The sequence below is a fragment of the Anser brachyrhynchus genome (assembly GCF_964034855.1).
Source record: "Anser brachyrhynchus genome assembly, chromosome: 5".
Classification (NCBI taxonomy): domain Eukaryota; kingdom Metazoa; phylum Chordata; class Aves; order Anseriformes; family Anatidae; genus Anser; species Anser brachyrhynchus.
The window spans coordinates 32,874,245-32,893,328 of NC_137699.1; the positions used below are offsets into that span (position 1 = coordinate 32,874,245).

The 19,084-nt window shown below is 42.7% G+C and overlaps 1 protein-coding gene across 2 annotated transcripts in view; it reads right to left on the reverse strand.

Moving 5' to 3' along the window:
- The window catches only part of RTF1 (RTF1 homolog, Paf1/RNA polymerase II complex component), a 35,479-nt gene that overhangs the window by 13,124 nt on the left and 3,271 nt on the right, over positions 1-19,084 (reverse strand). The window contains exons 1-4 of one of the 2 annotated variants that reach the window (XM_080593437.1): positions 16,841-16,944; positions 10,827-10,974; positions 9,111-9,315; positions 6,375-6,489 (exon numbers count right to left, since the gene is read on the reverse strand). In XM_080593437.1, the coding sequence (XP_080449563.1) occupies positions 6,375-6,489; positions 9,111-9,315; positions 10,827-10,908 (402 nt within the window). In that variant the 5' untranslated portion in view covers positions 10,909-10,974; positions 16,841-16,944. Of the gene's footprint in view, positions 1-6,374; positions 6,490-9,110; positions 9,316-10,826; positions 10,975-16,840; positions 16,945-19,084 lie in introns of those variants that run through there. The other variant, XM_080593438.1, reaches the window with a different exon arrangement.

Genomic DNA, 19,084 nt, shown 5'->3' on the forward strand with positions numbered 1-19,084 from the left:
ACAGTTTGTTTGCAGACCTTGAAAACTTAAAATGAAAACTAACAAACTCAATTTTAAAATCGTGGAGTTTTTATGAAAAAACAAACTTCAAAAGTCTAGAGAAGGGGAAATTGATCTGAAGCATATTTCTTTTTTGTACTTAGTATCAAAAATAATTAACATTCATTCTTCAACATTTCTGCCACCAAGTTTTAGTTCCCAAACTCCTCCTTAAGATAATAAAAAAGGACTAGAGAAATAAAATTGAACTACTTCTGCAACTAATAAATCATGAAGAAAAATTGGATAAATGTTAGTCTCACTGACTACTACTTTTGCAAGGCCAATGCACTTGTTCTGTCTTCAGTAAAGACAAAAGATTTGTTAAAAGTACTAAAATCAGAAATAATGCAAGTCTTCTAATATTTTCTATTCTTACAGGTCTGTCAAGAAAAGCAAGTAACACAGAATGCAGCTTCTACAATAAGAATAAGATGCAGTCATTTAAGTCAAGTCATTTCTGTAAGGCACCATAAAAGAACCCTGCATACAATGGTTTTGTATCTCTGCGTGTGTGTGTGTATGTGTGCACATACTCTACATATTATGTATACATATATATGGACTATATTTGTGTACATACATACACACATACACATGTGGAGTTGAGAGGTGTCCGGAGATGAAACTCATTCCACTTCATATGTGCCTGAAGGAAAATTCATCTTAGCTAGCTTTATTTAGGTGTTAAACACCTATTTCACTAGAAAATAACGTAGGCTGAATTACCCTCTGGAGATGTCCTCCTCTGTTGCACAGAGAGACAAGTGACAACAAGTGTAAACAACTAGTTCATAGATTGCAAGTTAAGCAAGATGAATCCTATCCTATTCTGGGAGCGTAACTGCCCAGACTTTGGAAGTTAAGGGTGGGATCTTGTTGAGGACTGGCTCGCTGCGCGTAATCACATTGATATCATGCAGCTGCAAGATAAGGAAATGGCGGATTACCGCACCCAGCTGGTCTAGAGAAACAAGAGCAAAGACACGTACGCAAGGCTTGTCTGGGAACTCTTGTGAGAAATCCCAGGCAATTAGAAACAATGATAGTAGAGGGCATACTGCCCTGGGAGTTATAGTTAGATTAGAAATGGGAACTAGCGGATAGAAGAATGCGGAACTAACAGATAGGGCAGTAGATGACGCTTACCAATAAGGAGCTTGGCTTTTGCAATATGTATGAGCTAATTATCCTGTACACAATAAAAGACAATTGAGCTATCCATTAAAGCTGAAGCATACTTAACACTCATATTGAGCGTTTGTGTCTTCCCTCCGTCGACAACAAATGGCGCCCGAACAGGCCTTGCTGGACGAGAACCCTGAACGAGTAAGCCGGTATTAGGCGACGGAGTACAAGGGGAAAGCCGGTTCTGACTACGTAACCTGGAATCCGCGGAACATAAGATTGGGGCGAGCAGAAGGCGACTCGGGAAGAGCGCCCGGGACGAACCCATAGCGGGTCCCGCCGGAACGCCGCGAATGGAAGCTTTCTACGGGGGCAACGGCACCGTGAGTAAGCATGGAGAAACAAGCGGCAATTAATTTACTTAAGTGCTTTTTAGAAAAGCGTAAGACACGCTTTGCACGGGGGCAACGGCACCGTGAGTAAGCATGGAGAAACAGGCGGCAACTGATTTACTTAAGTGCTTTTTAGAAAAGCGTAAGACGCCAGATATAGATTGTCATAAAGAATTACAGGGGTTAGTGGCCTATGGGGTGGCGAAGGGCTGCTTTGTTAACCCTGACACATTGTTTGAGGAGGATGAGTGGCGTAAGTTTGGTGATATATTGTTTGAGGAAATGATTAATGAGAATAAGACGGCTAAGAAGCTGGCAAAACCATGGCGGGCTGTTACGAACGCTTTAACGATATATCGGGTGGAGCAGAAAGTGGCAGCCGCTGCGACACAACGGCTGCGCAAAACGATGAGGGCAGATGAAGAGACCAATCCGTACCCCCTCCCTCCATCAGTCCGGCAATTCACTATGAAAGCCCCCGGGGGAGGGGAGGAGGGAGCACAACCCAGTGCGCCTCCTCTACCCCCGGCCCCCGGGGGAGGGGAGGAGGGAGCACAACCCAGTGCGCCTCCTCTACCCCCGGAAACTCCCGAGGAAGAGGCGACAGGGGAAGGGAGAAATAAGAATCCATTTTTGAAAGATATGCGACTCGAATCAGGGGGGTCGGAGAGAGCAGGACTCTGGGCGAAAATAGCAGGGGAGGCGTTACGTGAAGGTGATGTGGGGGCAGCGACAGAGCTTGTCGGCGCCTTCCCCGTGGTGTATTCTCCACCAGACGCCCAGGGCCAGATAACTGTTACTATGACAAATCTGGACTGGAAAATACTGACCCAATTGCGTGCCACGGTAAATGAGTCAGGAATACGTGGGGAGCCAACGAAACAGATGTTAGACTATCTGTGGTCCACTAACGTGTTGCTCCCCGGCGACATTCGTAATATCATGAAACTAATACTGACGCAGCATCAGATCCTGCTGTTTAATGCCCATTGGCATTCAGCTTGTCAGGAGGCAGTCGCGGTGCAGCGTCAGCCCGGAGATCCATTATACGGGGTCACGCTGGAGGAGCTTTTGGGGGTCGGTGCATACAATCGCTTGGAGGCCCAGGCCCTAATGGGGCCGGATAAGGCAAAAGCGACCATGACGCTAGCTAGGAGAGCACTGGACCAAATTAGGGAGCCTGGAGGAATGCCCTCCTATATGTCCATCAAGCAAGGGCGAGACGAAGCGTTTGGAACATTTATTGATAGGGTTGCCGCAGCTATACAGGTAGCTGGGTTACCCGAATATCTCAAAGGCCCTATTCTTAAACAATGCGCCCTTCAAAATTGTAATCAAACCTCTCGAAATGTTCTAAATACGCTGCCCAGTACCTGGACTATAGAAGAGGCTCTTGATCGATTGTCGCGGATACCGATAGGCTCGCAAGCGCTATTGGTTGACGCTATTCGAAAGGTAGGGGAAAGTATTACTCAGGGACTGCAGGCTAGTCAGTCGCAGGTATTCGCCGCCCTTGCCCCCCTGCAAAGTGGAAAAGGACCTCACTCGTCGAGAAGACCTGCACTACGCTGCTATCGGTGTGGCATCGCGGGTCATATGAAGAGGCAATGTGGGACGGCTAATGTGTGGTGTCCCTCTTGCCGATCTGATACGCATAATGAAACCGCTTGCCGGCGGAAGACCCAGGGAAACGGGAAGACCAGCGGGAACCGCCGCCCCGCGATGACACAAAAAGCGGCTTTCCCCTCAACAGCGGCGGCAGCTGCGGAGACTCCAACCGAGACGAATCCTTTCACCTCCAACCAGCCACCAGAGGGAGCCTGGGGATTGGACTTGGCAACCGCAGTAAATGTGACTTTGATGGACAATAAGCCTGTTGGGGTGAAAACAGGCGTTATGGGACCTGTAAAAATTAATAATGAGCCTGTTGGAGCACTTCTGATTGGAAGGTCATCGGCGACATTAAATGGGGCTTTAGTGTTAACAGAACTTATTGATAAGGACTTTACTGGGGAGATACAAATTATGGTATCAGCCATGTTCCCTCCGCTACATATACCGAAGGGAACTCGATTGGCTCAATTCTGCCTGTCTCTTGCCAAAGCGACTGATCCCTTCCGCACCTGTTTGTTCGGGGTCCCAATAGGGAACAAGGAGGAGCTGAAACAACTGTTAGCACCATATTCCGCAAGTACTGATTTGTTCGATCTTTCGTCCAACCTCTCCGACGCCGTTGTGGCGGCGCTAGTGGCTCTGAACACGAGCTTGCCATGGGATCCCCAAGAACTGGATTTGTTGGGATCAGTGGCGGTAGGGAACACCAGTAATAACTGGACACAGACGTGCTTTATGTGGAATAAAGGAAAACAAAATATGACTCAATGGACTAATGTGACCTCTCACACAAGGGGGTTCGAAGCTAATAGCAGCTATTGCGGGTACAACGACACCACCAACACCACCATGGGGGCATACGGGAACAAGTCAAGCACATGGCCAAGGCAAACTGCTAAGGCCTTACCACCTGGCATATTCCTGATCTGTGGAGATCGAGCCTGGCAGGGAATCCCAGCAAATGCGCACGGGGGGCCATGCTATTTGGGACGCTTGACTTTGTTTGCCCCTGACCTACACAGTCAAGAATTGCGAAACATTACTCAACAATGGAAACGACGGACGAGACGCAGTCTCAAAACTTTGGGGAGTGACTGCGATGACCAGGTCGAACTCTGGGGTCCTGCTGAAAGGTTCTTTTCGGCGGCACTTGTGCCTGGAGTGGCTGTGGCTCATGCTATGGCTAGTCTTGGGAAACTAGCTTGTTGGGCTGTAAAACAAGCAAATGTGACTACGCAGGTACTCACAGAAATGGCCCAGGACCTGGATAGCTTGCGACACGCTGTGTTACAGAACAGAGCGGCGATTGATTTTCTACTGCTGGCACAGGGCCACGGGTGTGAAGAGCTCGAAGGAATGTGCTGTTTTAATCTCTCGGACCATGGCGAATCAATCCACGAGCAGCTGAAATGGCTGAGAGACCACACCAAGAAGATAGTGGTCCAAGATAATTGGCTTGATGAACTGTTTGCAAATTGGTTTGGGAACATGGGGGGTTGGATATTGGGTCTGATAAAAGAAGGGCTACGCTTACTGCTAATAATTGTCCTAATTATAGTAGCGGCGCGAGTAGTATTTAGTTGCCTAATAAAAAGGCTCGAGCAGTTAACTAGTAGGGTTTTTCTAGCAACAGTAATAGCATGTGTAAGGTGTAATTGCTCGAAAAAAAAAAAAAAAAAAAAAAAAAAAAAAAAAAAAAAAAAAAAGGGGTCAATGCCACACGTGCTCCTTATTGCAATGCATCTCTTTGCTGTCATTATACAAACTATAATAGCATCCTTCCTTGCGCCAGGAGCCGCTCTGCTCGGCTGTGGGATCGACTGTGGAACGGACGCCCCTAGGTGCACCCCGAGCATTTTTTCCTCGGAGGGGTCTCCACTCTCAGCCGCTCACCACGGGAGCAGACAAGGACCTCCTGAAGCTGCACACAAATTATTTTAAGTGATATTGTCTTGTGGTATGAATGAGAAGTGCAAGAGGCCTCTCTGCGTGATTGTGTGATTGTGTGATTGTGCTGTGCGAGTAAGAAGCAGTATCGCTGCGAAGCAACATTCCTAGCGCTTAGTGGCTTGTTGACTGATGTAGATTCTAGTAGGCACACTACTTTACAATCGTAGTTCTGCATGAGATTTTTTGACCCTGTTGCTTATTGTACCTTGCTTATTGCAGTGTGTGCGGTGATTGATAGAAAAATCTATAGAAAGCTTTTGGTTCAAAATAAAAACGGGGGAATTGTTGAGGACTGGCTCGCTGCGCGTAATCACATTGATATCATGCAGCTGCAAGATAAGGAAATGGCGGATTACCGCACCCAGCTGGTCTAGAGAAACAAGAGCAAAGACACGTACGCAAGGCTTGTCTGGGAACTCTTGTGAGAAATCCCAGGCAATTAGAAACAATGATAGTAGAGGGCATACTGCCCTGGGAGTTATAGTTAGATTAGAAATGGGAACTAGCGGATAGAAGAATGCGGAACTAACAGATAGGGCAGTAGATGACGCTTACCAATAAGGAGCTTGGCTTTTGCAATATGTATGAGCTAATTATCCTGTACACAATAAAAGACAATTGAGCTATCCATTAAAGCTGAAGCATACTTAACACTCATATTGAGCGTTTGTGTCTTCCCTCCGTCGACAACAGGATCTTAACTTAGAAACTCAGCTATTTGAAACTATAGTTTATATAGTATATATAAACTATATAAAGTATATAGTTTATATAGTTCAATTACACAGACCTCACACCCCGGGGAAAAAAGATATTGTCCTCTTTATGCTAGAGATGGAAAAACTATAGAATTACTTCTGTTCCTCTTAGCATTCAAGCTTTGCCTTCACACATCATTTAAAAAGCTGAGAAGTTTCTCGCCTGCTCTCTCAAACTTTGACTTGTACAAAAGACCACATATGAAAAATTTCAGACTGCATGGCAGGTCTTGTCCCAGGAACTACAGATGTAGCCACAACTTTTTCTTCGTTTTGTGTTTTCCATTGAAAGGAGTTATGAGTGCATTCCACAGCAGACCAAAGATGTTAATCTCTTAAAATCAACTGAAAGGCTAAAGATAGCTTGAGCATCTAAATGAACCAAATTCTGACCTTTTTACCTTGCTGTTTGACATTAAGGGTAAAATGGCAGGGGCAAGGAGAGGCAGCATCCCATCCCCCGCTGCCAAGGGAAAAGAGTTTCATTTCCTACCTGGGATTCTTGTATCTGTGTGAGTTTTTTCTTCTCCTGTTCTTCCTCTTGCTTTTTCTTTTTCTCTTTCTTTTCTTTCTTTTTTGCCGTTTTAAGTTTCTTCTTGATTTCAAACCTATTAGCAGATATTTGAAACAAAAGAGTGCATGAGAGAATGCTCCCTCCCTGAGTGAGCAAAGTACCACTCAGATGCTATGTGAGCATCTTATGCTATCTTACATGGTTAGTAAACCTCAAGGAACACTTCCACTGCTAGAAATGCTAGTTCTTATGCTGTTCCCCATTCCCCATCCTTATCTCCTCCCTTCCTTAAGAAAAATAGGATAGAGAAGCTGACCACAGAAAGGTGCAGGCTTACAGAAGGTGAGAGCTAACCTGAAGGGCTGGGAAGATCACGTAGTAACAGAATCCCCAGAAACCAACCCGTACTTCATCTTCGCCAGAAGAACAATCACTGTATGCTGCCTCCAATTATAAAAACAATTGGCTATTTTATGTAATTTGAATCTTAACAGTTAAAAACTCAGTTCTTTAAAACCACTATCATGCTAACTTTTTCCTGCTGAAACTTGACCTTTCTACTGGCATTGGTCTGAATAAGAAAAAGTCATAGTGAGTCCTCCTTCAGCTGCTACCGCACATTCCATCAGGCTCAGGAAGTTTCTGTGATTTAAGCACTTCTATTTCTACCTTCCCTAAACGTGTCATCCTGAAATCTCATTTTCAGCCACTGTATTCAGAAAAGTAGTGATTCCACTGGAACCGTCCTGTGACAGACTCTACTGCAGCGTGGACGGGATGTTGCTTTAGTGAAGTGTGCATGTGAACTAACACAAGCAAAAAAAAAAACCACAAAACCACAAAACAAAAAACACTTATCTTCCAGTAACTGAAATTCCAAATGTGTTATCCACGTGCACATTACATGGTCCATTCCTTTACAGTCCTTTACAACTGGATTTTGTAGACAAGAAACTGAAGTGCCAGATGAGCTTGTTGCCCTTTTACGCCTTAAACATGAAGCATAACACACAGGGCACAAGCATCGTGCCACATGCAACGTTTGCTGTAATCCCAATAAACACCCAGGAAGACATATATATAGGCAGCATTTTGAAAGATTCAATTTGTAAAAAGTGAAATTGCTGTCCTTCCCAGCCTACACTCACTTCTACCTGCCAACTCCTTTACACAGAACAGGACAAACTTGTTTAAGATTAAATCAGAAACTCAGGCTTAAATTGTTTAGCTCGTTTGCATCAAGTATTCGCCAGTGGTCATTTTAAAACCAAAATATTCTGTTACCATGGACCTATGAATGAAAATCAGAAAAGTGGTGGCCTTTTATCTGATCTAAGTCAAATTTTTCACCCATTTTAATCCCTTTGAGGAGGGCAGCAGATTAGAGAAGACACTGAAAGTGGTATTAAAAGCACATTCAGACAGTGCTCTAGCTATGGCTTAGACAAATGAGTAGTTGATTGTACTGGCTTGATTCACACAACAGATGTTAGTCCTCTAGAGAAATTTCTCAGCAACTAATAGAAAAAAGTCACTGAAGAGGGAAGAAATTGAACAAAACTTGCCCCACTTTCACCAAATCTTTTGTTAGATTTATGGGGAGGAAAAAATACTGCAAGGAAACTGCCTGACAGGGCAATATTATAGTAACAAATAAAACTATAACACCTATGGTAGAAATCCACAAATGACCCCTTGAATATGATGTCCAACACCACTCACTCTTCTTTCAACATCCCTCTCTTTTCTATTAGTCTTCCAACCAATTTCACATCCATAAAAAGGTAAACCCTAAAACTGTTCTGTGCTTCACCACTGTCTTTTGAAAAATTGCCGGAGCTCTTACACACCTTACGCTTCGCCTGTTTCTAAAGTATCAGCATATGATGGCCAATACAGAAAAGACAGAGGAGAAAGCAGTCCTACTGACTCTGTCTGGCCTAGTGTCTAAAACTGTATACACAGCTAGAACAGTAGTTGGCAACCACACCCATTCAACACCTAGGAAATTTCCAGAAACAGACATTTCCAAGAACATGCAGAATTTCTGTTATACACTTCTAAACTAGCCTTAAGGACAACTGATGTGAAGATCTACCATGAAACATAATTTGCTTTAGTGTGTTGAATGCTTGGACCCTAAACACAAGAGCCCAGTCAGCACAGTCTCCATATAGAAAAGTCCAAATTAAGAATAAAGAAAAGCTGCCTGTAGAGAAATAGAACAAGCATTCAGCTGGAGAATATTTATCCTAAAACACTGGACACTTCCATCTCAGTTTCCTATACAGCAATAACTATGAAAAACAATGTAGGGAACAGCAATTTCATGTGAACACAAAGTTTCTTTGCTTTACAATTTGACATTATGCAAACGTTAGTCAGACTTCACTGCTTGCAGTCTGATGTGTTATCTAGCTGTTTTCCCCATTTTTCTGCCCTGACCCCATTAAAAAAATAACAACCGACATTTAAATAGGCTGTCTGCAAGTCACAGAAACAGAAATTTGAGAGTTCCATGTCTCCTTCACAGAAATGAGAAAATATACATTTCGTACAATATGAAATACACAGAATATGTTATATATCACTGTTAACGTGTTGGATTTAGTTTCATCTGTTTAACTCAGCAGTGCATTGCAAAGGATTTAATTCAGAGCTGTTTACAGTACACCCTGTATGAGTTTGCTATCAAATATCAACAGATAAATTTACCTCCTCTTTAGCACTTCTCTCTTCTCTATCCGGTTAAACAGTTCCTGCTCTCTCTCCTTTTCTGTCATTTGTTCCAATCGAGCCCGGTCTTCTTCATCTCCCATAAGATCTTCTCCATAGCCATCATGGAATTCCTCATCTTCAGATGAAGAATCTGAATCCGAGCTAGATGAGGAGCTGTTGCTTTCTGAGTCAGACACCTCTCCTAAAACAAAGTCACAGGACAGTGAAACTCAGCTGGGGCAAAGCCCAACCACTTCAGTGTGGCATGTTAGCAAAGGGTATTGAGAATGAATTCTGTACTTGTCTTTCTCTATCCTTAAAGTATGCATATCATGAAAATTAAACCTTCAGAATACTTTAGTACTGAAAGACATACCTGCTACAAAAAATAATGAAACAAGTAGTACTACAGGTGAACACAAAATGTTAAGTAAAAATTCTTAGTAGAACAAGAAGATCCTAGGAGCTCTTTTGATTAGCGTTAGGGTCTGGAGGTTAGATTTCTATGCGTACATACTTACATCACTTAGCAGTTGCTTAGACACCCATAACTTTTAAGTGCATATGTGCACCTCAAATGCCACCACAAAACACCACCAATATTCCTTATTCTATAGCAACTCGAGGAACCAAAATTTGTCATTTGAAGACTGCAACAGCATGAATTGCTACATCACAAGATGAAGTTAAAAAACACTACCCTTGTAACTGGCAAAGTCACGATGCTAGCTCCATCACTGTAACAAGCCCTCCCCATTTACACACGGGAACAGCTGAGTCCCCAGCAATATTGGGTAACACCACCTTTAAACTTGATCCGAGTCCAAACGTTTTGATTACCTCACCTAATCAACCACATTACACCAAATCCCAAAAGCAAACAGATACTAGAATTCTTTCCTCCGCTTTCATTCAAGCCTCAGCATTTCTGGAAACTTCCTGCTTTGTAACCTTACTCTGTCAACAGCCTTGATTGCATGTACGCATAAGTACAGGTTCAGTCACATCATGCGTTGGTCTGTCTCCACTGTGCTTAATATTAATACACTTAAGAAAGCATGTGAAGGAACTTAGTCTTAACTTTGCTTCTTAGTATCAACTGAAATAGTAACTAACCACCTGCAAACTATCATAGCCGCGATAAAAACATGAAAGAACATAGGAAGTCTGCCTAGCATAGGAACTGATTCAGCAGTCATGTAAAAAAAAAAATCTAACAGTTATAGTCATGATTTCTCTTCTTCAATTTCAGTATAAACGTGCAAGTACTCTGATTCAGAGAAAACATAAGATAAGCTCGTATTTGCATTATGTAACATTATACACCTTTCTCCTTGTTGTCACAATGATTTTGGGAAGGCAAAATACATCAATCAGAAGAAAATGCTACCCCAACTACAGATGGTACAAGCTTGAAAGAAGAAGAGAGTTCTCCAGGAGAAAGTCAAGTAATCGAGTATGTTGTACATTCTTCAGTTGAAGCAGTATTTAGCAGTGCTTTTTTAATGGTGCACTTACAGCAATGCAATGTGGAATTACATTATACGTACTTCAAGCCGTGGCAAGTTCAAGTCATCCGGACTACCAGTAACACAAAGAAAGCTCTCTGAAGGTAGTCTTTAACATAGCCATTTAATTTTACTCTTCAGCGTGTGCAAAGAGGCAACTTCACTTGGAATTACGCTCTAAGTAGGTGCAGAGGTGTTATCTTACCCTCTTCAGGTGCTGAGCTCTCAGCTGAGCTGTCTTTATCTGAGCTGCCTGAAGAGGCAGCTTTGTTTGTCTGTTTCTTCATGGCTCCTTTCTTCTCTGCTTTACCCGCTTTTCCCTTTTTCTTGTTTTTAGAACCTCCAACAGTCCACTGCAAGGAAAAAAAACAAAACAAGAAAGAGATCATGAGACAGGACTATCACTCTTCCCTCCCTCCCCAAAAACACTGGAGTAAAAATGACTCCACCTGATATCTGACAGCAACAAATCAATCGCACAAAAAGGAAAAAAAAAATGCCAACAGGTAACTTGTTAAATGAAAGCATTTTATGGTGGCTTTTTGTTGTTGTGTTTTGGTTTTGATTTTTTAAAATAAGTTATCCCTGCAACCCAAAAGTTGGCAGAAGAGTCCTTTTGAAAACAATGAAGACTTCAGAGTTCAGTCTATAATATCCACCGGGGAAAGAAATTACTGAAAACATTTTCCTAAGAAAACAACTTAAATAATAGAAGTCTAACTGTATTTGTAAAGGCTATCTTCAGTTAAATACTATGAAATGGAAGCAGCAACAAGAAGTGTTTCCAAAATTAGTTCACTGAAGGGCAAAATTTAGATTTTACAAATGCACACCAATTACATGAGTTTTTCAGAAATCTCAGTTTTGGCAGGAGTTCACAGTACCTGTATAATTTTTAATGCAACAAACCAATAGTATACTCGTTCACAGACAGTACTGCCACCACCTTCTGCACCTTACGTACAGTGCACAAGTCACAATCAAATCAGAATCACAGTTAGAAAAAAAAAACAAAAACAAGTGTCTAGGCTTAATTTTAATTTTGTCTTAACATCACATCTTCAGTTTAGGCTGCAGTTTCCCAGTTCAGAGCTTATGCCAGCACATACGCAGAGGCATCAACTTTAAACACCAGAGTCCCAAGAGAAGAGGCGGTATTTACTTTACCATGCAATTTCTTGTTACATTTTTCCATTGTCCTAACCACCTGAGTAAAGCCAGACGGTAACAGAAGCAGTAAGGACTATCTATGCACAATTTTAAGGCTTTACAATATTTTGTACCTCACTATTTCCAGAAATTCTTCTAGGGGGAACCTAGATTCCCTCTTCAGGGATAAGATATTTATTCTGAAATGAACTACTTTGAGTGTTATCTTCTTCATACCTGTATATTACTCTCACCCTTCATGCACATCATCTGTTCAAGCAGGCAGTCTACCCACCCTCTCAAGAAAATAAAAAAAAAATCCTAATTCAAATAAGCAAAGACTCTTTTGCATAACTCAGATCTTGCACTGAATAATAGTTTAGTTAAAAGAAATTCTTTACATTTGACCTCTGTTGCATACAAACTTCAGGCTCCATCACATTTGAATACTACTTCTGTCTGAAGAGGCACCACCTTTAGATTGTTTTGAACCCCAGGGTTCTCCAAATGAAACTAACTTAGTAGTCAGAAGCTACTACCTCATCTCTTAATACCCTTGGAATTTCCTAGCTTTTGATTACAGTCACAACTGGCTTTGTACCATCCATATTAGTGCTCACTTCATCATCATCTGTAAGTGTCAGGTGTGCATTCAAATTCAACTGCCAAAGAGCAGGCAGAAGTTCTCTTTTCTGCAGCAAACGTAGAGCTACCTAGCGGTGAGCCTTTGATTGCAATCTGTTCCCCAACCCATTATGCTCCACAGGACAGGTGAGAAACTCTGCTCACAAAGCATTTAGCTTTATATCAGCCTGAGCTTGCATTTAAGTCTTTATTGGCTCCCATATTCAGGTTTCACTTGTTTGATGTTACAGTGCTGCTGCCTAGCTTCCCCAGTATTGCCAATAATTTTCCTGGTCAGCCATGCCCAAGTAAATCAATGAAGACCAAGCTTGTACACAATGCCAGCACACTCAGATCTCAACATCACGGAATCACCTCCTAGGACTAGGATAAGTGCATTTTGACTATTAGTTCAACAGCTTACCTACTGTTAGCAGACCAATGAAAACACAAGAGTGAGAAAGTGAGACTGAGCATTCACTAGGGAGGAGCAGAGCCCTCTGAACGAGGGATGCAGAGGTGCTTCCTTCCCAGAGCTCCGTCACGTTTCAGTGTTACAACACTGAATTATAGCTTGCTCTTTAGCGAGAAAAAAGAAAAGCACAGAGAAAGCCGTATTATACACACACAGCTATATCAAGACCTTGAGAGGTCATGCTGAGATGAAAGAAGTTAAGATCTGATGGAAACAGCAGGACTTCAGTAGTTAAGAAAATGTTTAATAGCTGTAGATACATGCATTACATAGCGCTGTTCTCAGCCTTCAACTCACAAGCAGGCTTGTGGAGAGAGCTCAGGGCCTGAGAGATGGAACTCAAGAGAAAACTGGGTGTCAACTTCTGAGCAAGATCAAGAAATTTGTCCTTATCTAGGACTTTTCACTTTGGTTTCTATTAGACCCGGGAGACTACACTATCTTGCTGTACAAGTGACCCCTACATCTTTCAAGTCACAATAACTGGTTGTCACCTGCCAGTTTCAGTGCTGCCATAAAGCCTAAAAGCTGCCATAAAGTTCTTCCTCAACTGCCTCAGGTGCTTCAGGGGCTTTTCAGCTACCCCAGTCTCTCATGAATGCCTGGTTATTCCTGCAACCACTACAGGACAAAAAGAAGGATTGATGAAAACCCGAGGACAAATAAATCACCTAAACCAGGACGTACTCAGTGCGAGGGCTCTTTCATGCTCACAGTTTGCTCTGCAGGCTCAGGGACCATCAGCTGTCATTTGGATACCGAATGGCCATTCGGTGTTATTCAGAGTGGGACTAGCCAACACCAAGTTTCTTCTTACATCAGAGGAAGAGATAGCTACGTTTAGCAGGTCGGGGGCGGGTGGGGAAATAAGAAGAAAGAAAAAGCAATACAGAAAAACCAGGAGTTGCTTGGCAACTTGCAGCCCAAACCAAAGTCCTGAGCCTGTCCCTCATGCTCTAGGCACACCTGCAGAGATCAGAAAGGCACACACGTTCACATGTAACGGCAAGTAAAAATGCACACCCAGTTAAGAGTCAGCAGCATTTGGTTGCTCTGCTTCTCTTCCCTCCATCTCAAACAGCAAACAGTAACCATAGTTTCCAAAAATCTGTCCTCTTCTGCAGCTTCTCCAGGTTCCTTCTTCCGTGCTCTGATCAGGCAGAGCCAGTCAACGCTTCTCACATGCTGTCCACAGCCATGCCTCTTTGCACAGCCCCTCTGTTCACCACTGGCTCCACGGCCACCAGCTGGAACCCTCCATGGTTCCAGACGCAGCAAGTCAATAAACCCAGGCAGAAGTGTGCTGTAACATTGCTTTCTGCTTATTGTTCACTACAACTCAACAATAGAACATTATGGCTCAGTCACAGGAAGTAGCCAGAAAACACTTCAATTTCTCCTCCTGCTTCTAAGGTTCACAGTGCTAATCACTCACATATTTCCCCAAGTCGTCCAAGCTAAGCCGCAGTACCCAGAACGGACTGCCAATAACAAAATGCCATTAGAAATCAGCTGGATTTAGAAGTTAGCTTCTACAAAAGCAACTACACAAGATGATTGAAGAAAATCATTTATAGTTCAGCAAACCTAGAACATATTTCCACTAGGGAGATGAAATGAGATCGAGGTGAGGGGAAAAAAAACAGTGAGCTCTGACAGTACAGTAGCCTGAATGCAGTAGTATTTTTACTGATGCTGCTCAGATAGCCACTATTCTCTTCTGTTCACACAGTACCCAAATGTATTATCCACTGAAATTTTCTTTTGCAAGTAGGTATTCTCCCTGCTTTTTACTTCAAACTGAGCAGAGGTGCCCAACTGAGGTCACCAGCCTGTCCTTGCCATATCTTTCCCTCCTGGATACGTCTTTTATAAAGAAAGGGCAAATTATAAGCCATAACTTCAAAACGAAACAGATCCCTTACCAACATGTTCCCTTCCTAGGCCAGATAAACTTACACACCATGACAACACAACAGCTTACGTGTGAAAAAGTACCTAGTGCTAGCCCAGCTTACAAACTGTCATCTGTTCTTCTCCATTAATACCTGAGGAAAAAAGAAGGCAGTCCTCCATGCAAGTCATCAAACTGCATTTCCAGCCTGCAGACAACAGCAGGCAGCGGAGATGTTGCGATACGGCAGCATTTACTGTCTTCGGGGTTTCTCAAAGCTGGGAGAACTCTGGAGAATTCCAAGAACTACAAGGAAGAAAACACTCTCTGCAACTATTGTTAAAACCAAATAGTGAATAGAAATCCCTCATTACTTTTCTTGTCTGCACCTGTCATTCGGGGGGCCTCGAACAACTCCACAATGACAACAGTCCAGCAATTAGGAAACTTAAAGGGCTGTGTTAGGCAGGGAGAGGAGACTTGAGATGTTAACACCAAAAGGCAAAGTAGACACAAACAGGCAGAGGAAAGATCTTCTCAAGTCACAGAAGAGGTTTTGCCAGGAACTGGCTGAATGAAGGTTTCAGAGGTCACAACCCGCTTGGTCCTCCCCTATTGTCTGAACATCACTCAAATCAACTCACAAAAGTTAACTAAGAAAAAAGTGTACGTCTAATGGTTTTAATTTAAATTAAGCTGCAAGTTAACATTTACTCTAGAATTATTTTGAGATGCCCATGTATTGAGAAACATGGAGACCTACTGAATGACAGTGTGGAGATGGCAGATCCCAAATGCCAACGAAGAAACACTCTCCATAATTAAAACAAACCTGAGGATACTACCAGCTGTAAAAACCTGCGAAGTTTTATTTTAGAAGCCTGGACCAAACAGCTGGAGATGGTGACAGCCATAAAATACTTGGCCAGCATATGCCTTGCACAACTGTCACCGAGCTACCATCATCCAGACCAAAAAAAGCTTAATCACTGCTCTAGATATGATACAGTGCCTCATGAATGGATTGTTTTCAGCAAAAGTTGCTTTCTTGATACAAAGAAAAAAGTTCCTTCTGTGAAAATTAAATAAATAAAATCACATATCCAATTCCAATAGCTACGTGAGCCTGTATCTGGAGCACCCTGCTCCACATGAGAGCTCTTGCAGACACACATACCCTGTAATCCACATCCCCAGAAGTTATTCCCTCACTAGCTTGCAATTTGAAGTTACTTGCAGACCAAACTTTATACCTATTTTGTTCCCAGCTGGTTTACATTACTTCTGTGTATACGTTGGCCTCCATACAATTAGTCCGCACTATCCAGATTTGCACTTGCACATTTTGGGATGTGCTCTTTAAGGAAAGCTTTATTATTCCCCGTGTTAATAGCTAAAGGAAGCTGTCTCCAAGGAAATCAAAATTACAAAGCACGCAGCCTGTACACTTGTGTACAGGAAGATTAAACACACACCGCTTCAAATTCTTTAAGCTTGAAAAATGTACGTATGGCAAAGGCCCCACAAGACTAGCGAACCCACTCAGTCTTGGAGGCCTAATTAAGCAGTGTTATGAAATAAAAGCACACAGGGAAGTCATTTAGCACAATAATCTCTACAATCCCATAAAAGACACCCCCAAAACAGAAGGAATACATGTAGCTTTCTGCTAATCTGTGGTTTACCAAAGTGCTTAAACTTGAACGCAGGAAGTAGATCTAAATTTTCAACTCCTTTCCTAACAATAGAGGCACAGAGCCTCCTCCAGGCAGACTGCTATTCAGGACTTACTGTCTGCACAAACTCTATTCACTGTTTCCTCTGTCCCATAGCTCTTGACAAATCTTCAGCCATGCCTCCTCCTCCTGAATCTGCACATTTGCAAATAAAAAAAACCTAAAACCAGACACTCACTAAACTCCAGCCTAGTAACAAGCATTCGTGATCTAACTTTTCATGTCCCGGAGGTATTTTCTGCTATCACCCTACAGCTGCTAAAAGGCACAGACAAACCCTTCACTACATTAGAATGAGCGTGGAAGAATGTAGTCTTATACCAGCATTGCCAACAACAAACCTTTCAGGAGAAAGAGTATTGCTGCTTTCTGTCTAATCTACACTGATGTTAGCAAAGCTGTTTCAACGGTCATCCAGGCTTCACTGCACAACAGACAGGATCCTCTTACTGTGAGCGACACTGCTGGGATAAAAAGAAGAGCAAGAACCCAGAATTAGCCTACCACAACTGAGGAATACCATCCACACAATGTCTTCAAGATGCCATGAGGGTAGCTTGCTGACACACATGCCTCTAGTGCAGTAGACCCAGCAGCAGTTTGGCTAACACCAAACTGGTCACACGTGGCAAGCTAACGAATTGGGATAGCAGGCTCTGGGGTGGTCATGGCCACACGCTGCTCCACAGATAAAGGAGCAGTCTGTCTCCACGCCTGTGTCCAGCTTAGTACATCTCTTTGAGAAGGTGGCGCTTCTTATTGCGATGGCCTGCAGTCATCGCTACTCGTCTGTTGTCTGAACAGCGAGCGGTTCAGTCAATTTGGTCATGCATGTTCCACAGACACAGCAAAAGATGATCAGTACGTATCTACTACTTCGCTGACGGCAACTCACCTTCAGTCCCTTGGCTAGGTAATTTGATTCAGACAACACAGGTCTTTGAAATGTTATAGAACCCAGTATCTGCACCATGAACACTTGATGTGGCCAAGAGATTTCACAGAAGTGCATTTGCACTAAAAAAACACAACACATGGTGACAAAGGTCTCATGAAATCCCTTGGGCACCGTTGTATACATGGCATAATTTGTACCAGTTCTTATTCTGTAATTCCAAAAATGCATCGTCTCTATCTACACTATGTTCCCCCAAACTTTCCTCCCTACAGAAAAACAAAACGCAGTGTTTAGCTTCCGAAGCAGAGATTTAGACTTCTTTCCTGTACGTGCGACATACTGATTATCCCAGAACATTTTGCGCTTGCCAGGAACCACAAAGGATGCACACGCTACAATACCTGCATGGAAGCAAATGCATGATTAAGCACATTTGCCGAGGGCAACAATTTCCATGCTGTTGCCTCCAAGTCCTCATCTTACAGGAAGTCCAGTAAAACCGTTTCAACTTTTAGACCCCTGCTCCTAACCCCCAGGATTGAGCAAACTTGAGACCAACCACAAGAATACTGAGCAAAACCAAAGTCGTTCGAGCAGGAACACCAGGCGGGCAGTCGAGTCTAGGGACGCACACAACCGAGTGGCTGGAAGAAGAACTACTGTCATAGCCCAGCCTGTCTCACCCTGCTACGACAAAGAGCAGTTCAGAACGCATATTTCAGGCACAGGAATAGAAGCAAGTGTCCTAATTACCTCTTCTCTAAACCTTTCCCTCTTGCTACGTGGTAAGTCAGAGAGAACAGTATCAGGAAGAAATGATACACAGATTAGAAAGTTTCAATTGCACACTGTGCAGCAGAGATATTACTGCATCTGCAAGTCTGTGGGTATAAAAATCAGATTTGACTTCAAAATCATGTTTTCCTAGCAAATTCATGAAGACATACGTTGCCATACTCCACATTTAACGGAAAGGTGGACCTCATTTGTAGTTATATATGCTAAATATATATATATCTATATATATTTATTCCATCCGTTTTCAGAGATAAACATAGTACAGAAGAGTTTATAACCAAGGTGCTCTCCACACTCAAGTCTACATTTCCAGACAAGCTGGTCCCCAGGCAGCGTGCTCTCAGAGCAGAACACACAAAGTTTCAGGCTGAGCGGTCACCCAATAACACACGTAATGTCTATAGTCTGTTCATAATTTTCTCATCCCTTATGTCTAAAGCACATACTAGATGAAACAGTTGCTATTATTTCTTTTTTAAAAAAGGAGTGCTTGAAACAGAGTTCAAGCTATATTTATTTCAGAAATGCCTCGGTAAGAATACTAAACCACTAAACGTACTAGAACGTGTGCATTCTTAATGTGTATCGGAAGAACTCTCGCCAGAATCTCAAATTCTCATCAGTTTAACAGTTTATCGCTGGCTGACCCTGTGCGTCTTCGAGTTGCCACAATGAATAATTCTTGCTGTGGCATCAGTGGACAGGGGGAAGCAGCACAGTTAAGTTTTAAGAACAGATGGAGTAAGAGACCTCCACATAGTACAGATGTCTTTGCAAGCTTTCTGCAACACTACAAGAAGATCTTTTTACTCAAATAGCTATGTGACCAGTTTGTCAGATCCTCTGTTTTAATACGTCAATTTCAATTTTCGCTTGTAAATGGAAGCGG